The following is a 15,850-nucleotide window of genomic DNA, read 5'->3' as shown; positions in this document are numbered from 1 at the left end:
CTCCTGGCCACTTTCATGAGCTCTATCCCACGTGGTGCTGTGCTCTCGCTCCCCTGAAGCAACCGCTCTGCTCCAGAACTCTTTCAGGGCTGCAATGTCTTGGCCTGCAGAGGGCACACGTCCCTACTGCATAGACAAGTCCTGTAATTGTTTATTAAGTACCAACCAGTGAGTAGGAGACAAAGTTGTGCGTGTTAGCAAACCACACTTGGGTGTGCTGTTAATGGGGTCAGCCAGGGGCGTCTTCTGTTACATTGCGTTGGCATCTAGATAGAAGCAGCTAAGCTTTCTGTAACCATACAGTGCCCCTCTCCTTTACTGCTCTGTACTCGGAAACCCCACCCCCACAGTCCAGTAGATCTACCCATCTTGGTGAGGAGCTCATGCTGATCTATTCATGATTATTTTATTTTTCTCTACAATGCTCTTACACTCAATCTATCACTTCCTTGCTTTCATCTTTCTATCTCCTTCACTGTTTCTGTTCACTCTCTCTGCTTCCAATGTCTCGCTCATTTAATACATCTGTCTTATCTCTCTCTCTCTCTCCCTATTTCACCATTCTCTACTTCTCCCTCGCACTTGCTCTGTATTAGCCTCATCTCTCTACCTCATCTGCACCTCTTTTCCTCTACTTCTCGTATCTTTCTATTTTTCATCCCACTGGCTCTACCTGCCTCACTACTTTGTTTACCTGACCTGTCCTTCTATGCTTCACCTTTCTATTTGTGCTATCTCATTATAACTCACCTCTCTTCCTAGCTTATTTCTCTCTAGACCTTGCCCCTCGGGTTGGCACCTTTCTTACCAGCCTACATTTAAAACTGCATGCCAGGCCTCTAAACACAAGCATTGGCATAGCCAATAGCTCTCGCCTTTGGGACCTTATAAGTTTTTAGCCATGCAACAGTTGATGTTATTGCACCAAGGATATTGTGCTGCATAACTAAATTCTTATAAGGTCCCAAAAGCGAGACCTATTGGCTATGCCAATGATTGTTTTCCTGACGTTATGCTGACGGAGAGGACGGTGACACTGCAGGACAGCCATTTCCCAGAATCTTTAACAGACTAAATTGCTGCCCATTTCCCTGATGAACCGAGGACTCTCAAACTGATGGGCATTGATTGATGCGTACACGCTTATGGTCCAGACCCAATTTTGGGACTGTAGCGTGCTGCATGACGACTTGATTTGACTTAGAGGACGACTAATAGCCAGATTAGGTAAATATGGTGTTTTGTGGTTTGATTAACGTTTTATTAAAATTTGCATTAATTAGATAAACAATATTATTGATTAACAAGCAAATGTGTTGGGTTATTTATTGAGAAGGAATAGATTAAGATTTGAATATAAATGAAAGAGGATTAAAATCACTTTTCCAACTCAGCTAATTTGATCCATCGGCTAAGTGGAAGGAATATCTCGAGGTTTAGGATTAGGATGTGCTGGATTAAGGATATTTAGTGTATGTTTATGTAAATAAAATTCTTTAGGTTTTAAGGTATTCTTTTCACGTCAGCGTTTGGAACACTTATCTCTCCCGTAAGAGCAGACCAAATGAGTGTGAGTGTGAGAGTGTTGGTGTTGTGGGCCACACCAATGAATGTACGGAGTGAAAGCGTTAGTATGATATCTGGTCTGTGACGAAGGGAGGATTTGAAATTCAACCTGCATCAGTCCATCCGCTTAAATTGCCGACTTTGGTGCAGGAAACCAGGGCTCGAGCTCGTCCACATCCTGTGATTCTGGGCAAATCACTTAATCTCCCCGTGCCTGAATGTGTAATGTAAATACGGTGCTCAAGTAAAGCGCTCCAATACCTTCGGGTCGAGTTCGCGCTATATAAATATGCAAAAAAAAAAAAGCAGCACACATAAAAGCGCTAACAAGTAGAATGGACGAGCAAGTGTCTCACGCTTGACTAGAACAACACAGAAAACTACGTCGAATGAAGACTAAGCTGCTGCTGGGGAAAGGACTGCATACATGGCAACACCTCAGAGGACGAAAGTGAGTTTTGAAAAAAATCGGGAGAATTAATTTTCGCCATTGACTTCTCTTGAAGCAGAGGCGGGTTCAGGTGGGAGAAAGCCAAAGTAAATCCATTTTTGGCTTTGAAAAATCAGGAGTCTCCCGTCCGATTCGAATCTATTGGATTGTATGAGACTGTTGGTTACCACCGTATCCGGACCTGCGTTCGTGGTGTGTAGAGTTTAGCACCGTCCGTTGAAGCAGCAGGCAACTCCCAGCAGCTAGGCGTTGCTTTCTTTAGTTATCTACCAGCCAGCCTGTTGCTGAGTCACTCCGCTGCGAGCTATTGTTCAGAGCGACTCTTGCGGGTGGTGTGGAAAGGCTGCACAATCACAGCTTTGCACTAGTTGCATAAAAGCGTACCTAAAGCAAAAGCCCAGAGGCCGTAAAGGGGCAAGGAGGGTGAGAAGCAAGAGAAGATTCCATTTGAGCGACACCACGACAAACCAATGAGGAGCAGCGTCCCTGCCGGCGACTCACAGCTGATGCGCACGTCCCACTATACCGGAAAAGCTCCCGGTGGAGAAGACCCAATCAGATACATGCAGCTTCTGACGTATGGCCACTCGGAGTCCATTAACGTCACCGTCGCGAGGGTGCCGGCGCAACGCTATCCCTGCTATTGGCTATGACTCCCACCAACGGCATGAAGAGAAAACCAAAAGGCACCAATGAATTTAGTTTGTAGTGGGCGGATCCAGACGGCTGCTTGGTTCCGTGTGGAAAATATTCCGGTCTCGGGTGCAAAGTTATTTTTTTTTCTACTTCATGAGTGCCGGTTGCAGCGAACAAGTGTCAGTACCGAGGAGGGCGGACTGCTGCCAAGCTGCGAGTTCTGTGTACGACTGCAGAGCTGTGAGGGTGCGAGCGTTGCTGTCGTTGTTTCAAAACCGGTCTAGTAAGAGACATACAGCTTTGTGACGCCAAGAAGCCTTTCGTGACGTCAAACACAAGCCGTTGGTGGCTTCACTAACGCTCGGCCGCCGCGGCCGGAGGACGCGTGCCCCGTCGGTCATGGCTCAGACCCGGGGTGCGCAGCGGCGGCCGGTGTAAATAAAAGACTCCAGACGGAGCCGCGGACTTCCCGTACCCCTCAGGGCCCGGGGCCCCCCGAACAGCAGCTGCAAAATGGCGTGCGGCCCGAACATGGTGCCGCTGCTGTGCATGTTGGCGCTGACCTTCCTCTTCTTCATCGTGGAGGTGGTGGTGAGCCGCCTGACCGCCTCGCTGGCCATGCTGTCGGACTCGTTCCACATGCTGTCCGATGTCATCGCGCTGGTGGTGGCCCTTATCGCCGTGCGCTTCGCTGGCCGCACCCAGGCCACAGACAAGAACACGTTCGGCTGGATCCGCGCAGAGGTGATGGGCGCGCTGGTCAACGCCGTCTTCTTGACTGCCCTCTGCTTCACCATCGTGTTGGAGGCCATCGAGCGCTTCAGCGAAGCGCACGAGATCGAGCAGCCGCTGGTGGTGATATGGGTGGGCGCAGGCGGACTGCTCGTCAACCTGGTAGGGCTGTGTATGTTCCGCGGGGGAGCCGGCCACGGCCACTCGCACGGCGGTGGAGGCGGCCACGGCCACTCCCACAAGAAGAGTCCACAGAAGCGGGAGAGGAGCGCCGGCGACGGAGAGGCTATCGACCGGGAGGAGACCAACACCCTGGTGGGGAACAGCGGCTCCAACGGGGTCGGCAGCGCCCAGAATTGTGCCGGAACCAACGGTGCGTATGTGACAGGAGGGGTAACTGTAGCTCGTAGGGTGGGTATCAAGAACGACAAGTTGGAAATGGGGGCACATGGTGAGGTCAGGGTTCTTTGGTTTGAACCTTGAAGACGAGGACACGGCTGCTGACCAGTACTGTAGAGATGCACCTATGATGCACGACGGAGAGGGGAGGGGACGCGATTGACAAATAAGGGGGTTAGAACTAACAGAAGTATTTCATTTATCATCACCTGTGTTGTAGTCATAACTCATGATAGTGTGGGCACTAAATCTTGGTTCCCGAACACCAAGCATACGTGCGAGCACAAAGCAGTGGAGTTGTAAGTAATCAGTGAATACAATATATTGTAGCTAACTGGGCAGATGGGACGCATATACGTTTAAGGGAACTACGGTTGAGTTAGGTGGACATTGCCAAAAGTCACCATAGTCACGCAGTTGACAGGTTAATGATTTAAACACAGTTGGTTAGATTCACATATAATGAGGGACAATTTAATTTCCCGTCTTCGTCAGAGCGCATCTGTTCATATGATGCTCATAGAAGAGGCTGGAATCACGTGTGTGCTGCTTGGGATGGGGGGGGGGGGGGGCGTCATTATACAGTGTGCGTCATTTTTACCACTATATTGCAAGGGTACGAAACCGGGGCCCTAGTGGGATATCGTCCGTCTTAGAGTGGAGTAGAAACTTTTGGGACGGTTGTCTTGACGTCATCCGCACCGGGTCTACCCATGGATCAACCATTGTGCTATGTCACTCCTTTTCGGTCCTCATTTTCTACCTAATATCACTCCGTTTATGGCAAATACTTTTGAAAACATTAGCAGTTCTTGTCAAGATTCCTGATGCGAGAAAGTTGCATCCACCAAGTGATACTTTACCGTTAAAGAATATTATTTGTGACTCAGTGACTCCTTGGTAACACATCATGTTCACAATCTTCATCAGCTAAGATTTCACTGCTTGTGTTTTATTTCACTTTGATAGTCTGGAAATTACAATTTTCCGAGGGTTATACAGAATAGTTTATAACTCCATGTGCAGTTTAGATAAATACATTTTGAGTAGCTTCACAAACTATTAGTATTTCTTCATTTTTTTTAACTGAAAGATTTACAGATACGTCAGTCCTATAAAGGCAATAGGATGTTTTCTCGTTCTGAACATACTTTTTTGGTTCTATGCTTGCTAATTCCGTATTCATAATACTTCTTAATAATGTAACGAGATTTTTATTGTGCCATTATACACACATTTAACCTCTCAAATGTCATTATCGACAACCAGGTGGAAAAAATAAGTTCTGTTTTCTATTTGGTGGCTCTTTCCTATTGGGCTTTATCGGATTTTAGTCTGAAGGTTAAAGTTCGTAAGTATTCGCTATGTGCTTCCTTTGGTACCCAGTGGAGCATTTCCGGCGGAAAAGAAATGCGTATGGATATTTTTAATACCTAGCAGATTTGGAAACACGTTGGCCAACTATATGGCTTTTTGATTATTGTCCAATGTGTGTTGGTTCTGGCTTATGCGTTCGTGTATCATGAGGTGTTGTGGGCATTGTGATAACCAGCTGTATCTTACGCATGTGCTGTGTTGGGTGTACTTTCAGAATTCTGTTGAGGGTTTATTTATTCATAGTTTGTGATAAACAGCTACACGGCCTCCCCTGGCTGTGCTTGGGTGTATGTGTTTTTTGGCCAGTATACTCTGTTGGCAGTTTTTGTGTTTGTATTTATTTTTTATGTGTATGGAATGGTCTGTTATGTGGTATATTTGGATATTGTCGACTGTACGTGCTACATTTGGTCATGTTTGGGTATAGGAGCATACAATGGGAGAAAATGAGACGATATCTGAAGTCACTGCACACTAAAAACGATTGAATACATTTTCATTTGGTACGATCGCAGCTTGCGTGCATTAGCATGCCATTGTTATGCATTCTGTCCATCAATTGTTGTTTTTGCATTTGCATTAGTATTATAGCATCACTACCAGAGCCTTCGCCAATACATTGATAAGGAAAGAGAGTATACTCTCTTGCCAATCTGTGGTCTTGCGTTACTAAACATCTGGCCAACATCTAGTCCCCACCAATTCCTAATAGTCGTTAAAACTAACCAAGTGAAAAATAACTTTTATCACTTGCATTTATTAAACCAAAAACAACCAAGATGCTCTAAAAAGAAGTGCCTTGAAACACGACAAGCAAGGGGCTCAAGTTTCTGATTATGAAGACAAAATGTCAATATCTGAAGTAATTGTAGCACCATAAGACTAATTACTACACATTCATTTTGTAAGGATTTTCTTTGAAGTCTGCACTTCCATCCTTGTTAAATCAATTCCTAAGTCTTGAGAGACTTCCTTTCTTAGCACAAAATTAGGGCCCATGTTACTTACTGGTTGGATATATGTACTTTGCCTGTAATATCAACCTTTTAGGAGACTTCTTTTAGTTGGTGTCTTCACACTGAAAGAACTACAGTAGATCAGTGGTCTCAAGTGCCAGTAGCATGCTGCATCTTTTTCTTTCCACCCACATATTGAAATCACTCCTGGTTATTTCTCGACCAGGTTGCAATTTTTGTCCAGGCTGAAGATGTTGCATCTTGGAGGAGGATACATATTTGCAATGGTTAGTGAGACCAGAAGCATTATGAGCTATTGGATGTTGGAAGGTAGTGCCTGTTGTTCCTTTTATCCTTGTACAGCTAGGTCGTACCATGCATATTAGGGTACGTTACTGCCTGACATATTCTTTGTTTTCTTTACTTTTTTAAAGAAGCTTGTTGTAATTCGTCCAAAATAGGTGTTAAGTTTCCTTAACTGCATTTGAGTAATAGTTGGGTCCGGTTTAAATTCTCCATTAATGTTGTCAAGCCAGTTCTGCTGGGCTATTGTAACTTAGCCTGGCAATTCTTTTGACACGTATTGCTGTTGTGTTTGGATGGAAGCACAGCAACCAGACACTACTACGAGCTTGCTATATTGTCAAATATCCTAACAAAGTAGCAGATTTAAACCTCCCTCTTGGAGGGTGCAAAATGTTTAGGGCCATTGGAATTATGCGGCAGGGGCGTGTCAAGTTATGTGGCAAGAAAAAGCAAATTATGTGGCACGGTGCAGCATATACTATAATAGTACTACTTAATTATTTTGTCATTTTTGTAACACTTGTTAACAATGTTTGGGGATTGGTTGCACCTTATTAGTAACAGTTAACACCTGCATAGAGCAGTAAGCAATAGAAAGGTGGCCAGTCAAGTTTTGCAAAGAGCCTTCCACTGCGCAGCAACATGTTGTGTTTCTAGTAACTTTTGAACCGTTTGAGCTAGAAACAAAATTAAATTCTTATATTGCTAAAATGTGCAGATTATGCAGCAGATGATGGGTTATGTGGGAAATCTGTACTTATTTGAAAATGCAGCAGCTGCACAATCGCATAATTCGAGTTTCCCTTAATATGGTAGACCACTTACATCCAGGACCACTAGAATTATGCACCAGGGATGGACCAAATTATGTGGCAAAGTTGACTAAATTGTGTGGCACAATATGTGATAGTATTACTCCCATTATTTTGCCATGTTTACGCATGTTAGCACTATCTGGGAAACGATTTTGGCTCATTTGTACCCGTTTGATATCCAGGTTTAGTAAGAAGTGACATAAAGGTACTAGTCATCTTTTGCAAATGGCTTTCTACTGCGCTGCAACACGTCTCCATATTTTAGTAACACTTTTTGCTTTTGAGTTTAACAATTTTTTTTAATATAAATTCTGCAGATTATGCAGCAGATGATGAATTGGGTTACAAATTCATAATTTCGCATAAAATGCTAGTTGCAAAATCACATTCCAGTGGCCCGGCCTATATTATATCCCTCTCAAATGTAACGTTTAAGCACCGTTACTAATAACAATCTTAGTTAAGGTGTAACTAATCTGTCTTGCTGTGCAAGTTTAAAGCCCAGTTAAAGCAGTGATCCAAGGTCACACATGCGTTAAAGTTTCTCATACGCTGTGCCTTATGTGGTTGCGTATTATTTACACAGCTCAATAGATACCGGTTTCTAGTGGGGGAACACCTGCTTCTTGTGGTTCGCCTCTTGCTACATACACTCTGTGCCGGGAATCTTTCTGTCTCTTTCGAGGACGCAGCAGCGTCTCTCAGGCTGAAAAGTTCTTGTACTGGTGTAAAGTAACTGTCCCGACTACCACTTTACTCGGTAGGAAGTATTCGGGGTCACCGACTTTCAACTGTGCACCAGACTTTCTGTCCTACGCTTCTCAAGTGCACATATTTGAAAACACCTCTGAGGTGTATTGAGCATTGTGTACATACGTACATGAAAAATAAGCATTAAACATTTTTTCTTAAATGCATTCTATCCTCTGGTATAGCAAAGCTCGTACTTTCAGTGTATAACAACTTCGAACTTGACCCAGTGTCATGTCTGTAGACACGAGATTACTTTTTGTATGCTGAAATTCTTAAACAAGTCTTCCTTCCATTAACGGGTTTCTCGTGGTTTAAGAGGAAAAATAGATAACTTTATATTTCTTCCTTGGAGTAACGAGAGTGACATTCTAAGACTTTACACATTTTATTCTGAAGAACTTGCTACGTAGCAAGAACATGGTCTATATTCCTCCAATATATTCATGCTTTTGCGGAGGAATCCTTCCTTGACGTCCCCAGTCATTAATCTTTTCCTTAATTTTCCTAAGCTTGAGCTTCTACGGTTCTAAACGAATCCATAAGGGGGCAGTGTAGGCAGGTTCTTTGGTTAGTACACTGGACACTACCTTGACACCACTCTAAAAGACATTTTTCATGATTCAATTAGGTCTGTCATCTTAGTTTTTTTTTTCTTCAATTAATGTTTCTTTTTATTACAAAAATCTCTTGTTTTTGTTTGTATAAAGTGCGTATCCTTTTCTCCTATTCAGGCAGCTGCTATTTGAAATGAAAATCCTGCTCTGTGCTGCATTAGCTTGTTGTTTTAATGGCAGAAATAGAATAGCACTGGTAGAACATAATATAGCTATTGTGGCATTGGTGACTCTGAAAGAGACTGCCATAAGATGTAGCTAAGATCAAACCAGCCTACAACGTAGCTGTAGCTTCAAAGCATCTATTTTCATGAAATGGCTTTTGTGAATCAATTGATATGAGGTGGTATTTCGGAGCACAGTTGTTTAATAATGTCTGCATTCTGGTTCATCTGCTAGTCTACAATTGCAGAACTTCTGCAAAAAAAAAAAAAGTCCCACGTTTTCCGGTGTTTTCCTCGTTGGCATAATTGAATTGTTAGATTCCTGACTGTCCTTCAATTATTCAACATTATCCCCTGCTAACTAAAATGTGTTTGCACCATGGTAGTCGCTGACCTGTGATCTACATCTACAGTCTTTGCTTGGATTTGTTTAGTTTTGAGAGATCTTCTGGACCACATTAGAATCTGAAAAAGCTAAGATTCAAATGATATCGACCCAATGCAGGTTTTCTTCAACAAATGTATTACTATTTCTATGAGACCCATTTTAGTAGGATTCAAATAATTCTTTCCTGCTGTTGACTCGTAAGTATTTGGAACCGAGGCTTTCCTTTTCTTAGACGGAGTTGTGTGCAACTGGCAAGAACATTGTGCATGGGAATGCTTCTCTGTTGTTTGTGTAATCTTAAACACGTCAGTTTTGTAATCTGGATAAATGTGTTGCTCAGTAGAAACTGCCACACGTAGGAAATGTTTCCTGTCTAACAGAGGCAAAGTGAAAGACATGGAAAAACACATTGCTGAACCCCCATTTAACTCCTTAAAACTAGGGGATACAGAATATCAGATTGTTTCAAGTGTGCCTCAAGTACATATGTATATTTTGTGAACTGCATATACCTCAGTCTTCATCTTAAAAGACTAAACAGTGGATGTTAAAATATTTCACCTTTTCTTTACAGGTGACCCAAAGAACTGTGTGGATCTTAAACTAAATGGAAACATTGTCCACGAAGATAACTCTGTGGAACTGGAAGATACCACCTCACAACTTAATATGCGTGGAGTTTTTCTACATGTCCTTGGCGACGCTTTAGGATCGGTCATTGTTGTTGTCAATGCAACCATTTTTTACTTTGTTTGGAAGCAGTGTCCCCCTGACGTACCATGCACCAACCCCTGTGTGAATGACCACTACAAGGATCATGTATATCCGTATGTAAACCATACTGCTTTGGGTCTGCCAGGCAACGAATCGAATCATGCCTATCTCGAGGCTGGTCCCTGTTGGGTGTTGTATTTAGATCCATCCCTGTGCCTCATAATGGTTTGTATACTCCTGTATACAACGTTTCCATTACTCAAGGAGTCTGCCCTCATCCTTTTACAGACTGTTCCTAAACAAATTGATATTCATTCTTTAAGTCGGAAACTGGGTGACATTGAAGGAGTTGAAGCTGTTCATGAGCTGCATGTTTGGCAACTTGCTGGTAGCAGGATCATTGCAACTGCTCATATTAAATGCCATGACCCTCCCTCGTACATGGATGTTGCAAAGCGCATAAAAGATTTCTTTCACAATGAAGGAATCCATGCTACTACCATTCAGCCAGAATTTTCGGGTGTGGGTTCGGAATTAGGAATTTCCTCATGTGAGCTTCCTTGTCGAACTCAGTGTGCGTTAAAGCAGTGCTGCGCAGGAAAGAAAGTGAAAAAGACTGGCGTATCTGCTCTTGCTGACTCTGAGAGCAATAGCGAATCTCCAAAGAGTTTCAGAGGAAGGACTAATACCGGAGAACGCGAAACTGCAGTTGTCATAATCGATAGTGAGGAAAAGCAATTTGAATCTTGTTTATAAATGAAACATTTGTGAGGTTTGTTTTGCTACGTACATTCTTTCCATAGAATGTAAATTGACTTTTCATGTCACTCTGCCAATTCTAAACGCAGGTAGGATGCTTTTGGTAGTTTGAATTTTGTAATGTCATGCATATTTTGTTGGCATTATAGGTGCAGCAGTGCTGTAGCCCGGGCTTGCCGTGATTTCAGCTGGGGAAATGGCCAACCAATGTGATAAACATTTCAAAGATTCTTATGGCATAGCATTGATTTACGTGGTTAAATAAATCTGAATGTAATTTGTGTAGCTGGAATTTCTTAAGCAGTTTTCATTTTTCTCCTACCAACTGAGACCTGCCTGCGCTTTATATTCCTCATCGTATTTCTGTGCGGGTAGTCCACAGAATCTTTACTGAGCTCTGGGAAATTGCTTTAACTTATCAGTGTAACTGTTGCGTATTTGTGGCACTGCTGCATGTCCATTTTGAAATGGAAATATGAAGCCATGTGGCTTTCTTTTTTTTTTTAATAGTTTTAAACTGTACTACTTTTTAGTACTCTGCACACAAAACCAGCAGATTGTTAAAAAATATGGTTTGTACAATACATCGTTTCTACTCTAGATTTTTAAAATTATCTGAAAGGCATATTCTGGTGCTTTTTCAATGTCATTTTTGCACAATATAATTTATAGCATAACACAAACAGTGATATATTGTAATGCATTTTTATAATGCATAGCTAACTCTCAGTCTAGGGTACCTATAATTGTAGCACTTCAAAAAGAACTTACAGGCATTCATTCATGTGCCCACCTTTTGGAGTGGTAGTTTCACTCTTAAATCCCATGTGGTTTATAGGGGAGAGGACATCACGATTCTTTCTGTGATCCGGTTGACCCGTTGTAAGGTTCAACAGTGCAATGAAACTTGCAGATATCAGTATTTAATTTAAAACAAATCTATCCGATGATGCCTTGGCTTTCGGCATGGCTTCTGGTCAAAGGTGTGATTCTAATTGTCTGGTAAGTTTGATTCATTAGGGTTATCCACCGTACCCTTAAAATAGATGTTACTACAGCAAGTGCATCCCAGCTATATTTGTTTTGTTAACTTATTTAATGAGTTATTTTGTTTTGCTAATGCTTTTGACTTCATTATTTTGATGTGTTTGAAATTTTATCTCTTATCTAGGAGCATTACATGAACGTGAGGTTCTTGACGCCTGTTACCCGTCCACCTATGGTTATTCATAAAAGTCAGGCCACTTATTAACACAACTTGAAAATTGCATCGTTTAGCCTAAAATTAATGATGTTTCCTTGTTGGAAATTCTAAAGAAATGTAGCGAATTCAATCTTTTGTCAGTTGCTGCTTTTTGGGGGTGGGCATCCTTTACATTCCTTTTTGTAAAGAATTGATGAAAAAGGCAGGGTTTCTGTGCATCACTTTTTCTATACAAAATTGGGATGGTATCTAAAATATTTATTTCTCTAATCAAGTACAGACATTTATTAACAGAGCATTGGCCTTGAGTGTGCTCTTGAGTGTTTACTTGTATTAACCAGTTTTCATCCCCCCCCGGACCCATGGTATATTTTCATACTTTCGTCTCTAATGTGAGCTTCTGCATTCAACTGCACTTTGTTGAATTAATGTGCAATTGGTGTAATAAGCTCAGTAATTTCTGTAGCTTGAATCATGTTTTAATTCCATCCGTGGATATACAGCCTGGTATCTAAACGAGGAAACATCAAATTTGAATCTGCCCATTCTTGTTATCAGTCAAGTTTACAGCACACAGAATGTAATGAGATTACCATGATAAATCCTGGGATCGAAACTGCTGTTTATACTGTAAATTGCTGTTTATACTGTAAATTGTATTTTGTGCATTCCTGACCTCCCGTAGAACATCACAATAAAGAACAAAGGCCTCCTTTGCACTTCAGAGTCTAAGCTGGTATTTGTGGTAATTCTTCATATATCGTAAAGAGCAAATGTATATAGAAAAACTTGCCAGTTTCAAACACCAATAGTCTTAATGTATGGGTTTTTTGTATGCTAAGTAAAATTAACGCACAGCCCTAACACTGAGACAAATCTATATCTTTGTGCTAGAGAATGTTCACAGTCCGATTCTCTTTCACATATTTTGTTTTCTCTCATTTATCCTTAAAGGTAAAAATATTTTTTTTCATACAGATGTCAGAAAGTTCCCTACTTTTTCATCCTACGCTTTTTTTCTTCTGACCATGTTTAGAAACCTGTGCTTCACTAGGCCAAGTACAGAAACCACATGTGAAGTTCCCAAACTATCTTGCATGTGTACAACCCACTGCAGTATTGTTATCATCCTTACTCAATCTTTCGTAGACCACACTGGTGCCACAACCACCCCCCATACCATTGAACTTCATTACTTTTCCACTGTGTTTCCTAACTGAAACCAAGCTGATATTGTTTGGGGTTTGAGACATCTTTTCTCTACAACCTCCATTCCAGTGGAGTCTTATCCACTTATACTCTTCTTTACATAATTGACTGGTTAAACTCAGTTTCCATCTGCTCATCAAGCCAGTGACTACAAAGTGATGGATTCGGAGGTGTCCAGCTTTCACGTAGTTACTTTTGCTCAGCTTCGAATGCGGGCTCTATGACATGCCTTGCCCAGAACTAGACTCTATCTTGAGAACTACAGTTTAAGATGATCCCAGTTCCAATTGTATGTTTGAGCCTCATCAAAGGAGGCTGCAGCCCATTCAGAAGGAAGTCTGCCACTAGAAAGATACATTTTAATGTAGACCTCAACCACTTGGCAACATTGAAATTTTTTTTTTTTAACCCCTTCAGTGCCCGCCCCTTTCCCCGCCCTGTGCCGGCCGTTGCATTAGCGGGCGGGGTCTATGACGAGCTGGACTCGTCATGGGCACAGCGCAACCGCGGCCCATGACGAGTCCAGCTCGTCATGGGCACTGAAGGGGTTAAAGAGAAATGAAGAAGTCTTTTTTTTATAAACAAACACAATCAAGTCTGTGCATTATGTGAAATAACTATCACGTTGATGTTTATATCTTTACGATTATAAAAAGTAGTAGTGCTGAGTCATTTAATTTTTCAAGTGTTTATTGAGACTCCTGTATGGAAGACTAAGAGGATTGGTCGTCCTGTTGAAGAACTAGGATTTTAATCCCAGCGGCGCAGGGGACACGCCCTCAGTCTTCGGGTTCACCTGTCTTAGAGTACAGAGACACGGGATTCTTCTGGTGACATCAAAGATCATATTTATTAGCTGCAGCCAGTAACAGAGATCCTAGAAGTACAACACGGTGTATGTTCTCAGGAGACTGCTCAACATAATAGAGCGGAGCGTCGTCTTTTATGCCAAAAACCACATTCCTGGCTAGCTCCATTACTCACAAACTTGACCAATCAGAGGATGATATTTACAGAGGCATCACATAACGACAAACCCACTTTCAGTTATCCAACCCACCGCCAATGACAAGGCATAAATCCAGCATTCTTGCTCGAACAGGCCGGACGGGCCCATCGTAAAAGACCTCAACCCAAATCTATAATTAGGCCATAAGGCCATAAAAGTAAGGAGCAGAAACAGATGAGGAGAAAGATAGAGGGGTGTGTGCGTGTGCCATAGAATCAATAATGTCCTGCTCTTTGATCTCTATCTGACCAGCTGCTTAACAAGGTACTGGCTCAACAAGTTGAGCCTCTGGCAACAGGGTCAGTTGACTCATGTCAAACTGAAGTCGACACGAGCTCAAACTAAGGTGTATGCGTCCCTAGAGGCTCGCTTGGCCACAGTCATCCTGTAGTCGTTAGCCCATGTGAGGGCAACCACAAAATGGCGGTTATAAACAAAATGGAACCCACGGGTGCAGACTAGATCGTTAAATACACAGTGAATCCATCGGTGTAGCATGACAAAAATGCTTACGCGTACCGCACTTGTCAGTCGCGGTTCGCTGATACCAAAATCATCACGATACGACAACTTTCATTACATGGGTTCAGAATTCACGGAACCACACTGTTTCGTGCACTACCCCAATGTATTCTATTGTAACTTTTACCAACTATGGTGTTAGGTGCCATGGTCTGTTGCCTCAACCTTTTTGTTTAGATTGCTAGACATCTACCATAATCAAGATGAAAAATGGTGGTGTCTTTCTTGCAAATAATGCTCATTGATAAAATTCAGTGAATATGTTTGCCATGGATGTGCTAATGTCGGTAGATAAAGCAACTCTTTAGGTACTTGGGGCATGGTTTTTGACTCTGCTCAAAACTATACAAAAACTCATGAAGTCCTTTGTTTCTTGCCAGGGATTCCCACCTCACCGCCAGTTGTATAGGATGCTTAACTCATTGTCTCGCTTATACCAAAATGCCCACTATTGTTATAATCTTGGCACCAGTCAAGAAGTTCTTACATGTTTACTGGAGTGAGCAATAGCCAGCGTTCGTAAAAGGAGATCCTGTCATGCACTATTAGAAATTTCACCTTTCATAAAGCTGGCCCATCATTTTTCTTGCAAAAATAGCTTTTACAAGTCCTGAATGCGGTTCTATACTACAGCTAAACATTATCCTGAGAAATGATAGAAATTACTTCAACTTTTTTATTTTATTTGATATGGATCTTTGAGAAGATACTTTTAGTGTTCCATCAACGTGTTTTGATAGTGAATGACTCCAAGCTGAAAAGTAAGTGAATTGGGTGTGTCATCATCATCATTGTTAGCAGGCTTGGATTGTTTTAAAGAATTTAAGGTTCTTCTAGTCCGTAACAATGTTGAGATGTTTGGCGTTCTTTCTTGAGGACTGTTCTTTATGGTTGAATGCCTCTTTCATGACAGAAGATCTGTTGCATGAAGTAGGTGTGTAGTTGGGTTCCATTGGTGAGAGAACAACTCAAACAATGCTGCATTGGTGAGATTGGGGGAGTGGGGGGGGGGGGGGCGTGGTTTGGCCAGCAGCAATGGCAGACGCGTGGGCAGAGAGCTCCGCATCAGCATTGTGTTTATCCTGTTTTAATGGAAGTCCGGGGCTGAATTTCACGTTGCCGGAGCCTTCAGAGGGTATCGCACGCTGGAGGAGCGGGTCCGGAAGACTGGGGAGCGTGATCCGATCGGGATTTGCTCAGATCCGAGGCAACGCTCCGTGAGGCTAGGAGGTTCCAAAATGGCGGCGTAGGCGCCGAACCTATCGGCTTCCTCTGA

At 42.4% G+C, this 15,850-nt stretch overlaps 1 protein-coding gene across 1 annotated transcript; it reads left to right on the top strand.

The window, feature by feature from the left end:
• Positions 1-2,308: 2,308 nt before the first annotated feature.
• On the top strand, positions 2,309-12,563 carry SLC30A1 (solute carrier family 30 member 1). Its single transcript, XM_085612856.1, has 2 exons — positions 2,309-3,758; positions 9,732-12,563. Exons 1-2 carry the CDS (start codon positions 3,167-3,169, stop codon positions 10,625-10,627), a joined length of 1,488 nt encoding a protein of 495 aa, XP_085468982.1. The 5' UTR covers positions 2,309-3,166; the 3' UTR covers positions 10,628-12,563.
• Positions 12,564-15,850: the final 3,287 nt, after the last annotated feature.

This window comes from Triturus cristatus, chromosome 6 (assembly GCF_964204655.1).
Source record: "Triturus cristatus chromosome 6, aTriCri1.1, whole genome shotgun sequence".
In the NCBI taxonomy this organism is placed as follows: domain Eukaryota; kingdom Metazoa; phylum Chordata; class Amphibia; order Caudata; family Salamandridae; genus Triturus; species Triturus cristatus.
The sequence above is the reverse complement of the archived record's forward strand: the minus strand, read 5'-3'. Positions and strand labels throughout refer to the sequence as shown.

Excerpts from the sequence above, each read along its gene's own strand:
- SLC30A1 (XM_085612856.1), top strand. The coding sequence starts at position 3,167 with ATGGCGTGCGGCCCGAACATGGTGCCGCTGCTGTGCATGTTGGCGCTG. Across the intron at positions 3,759-9,731 it reads GAATTGTGCCGGAACCAACG|GTGACCCAAAGAACTGTGTG; the intron begins GTGCGTATGTGA and ends TTTTCTTTACAG.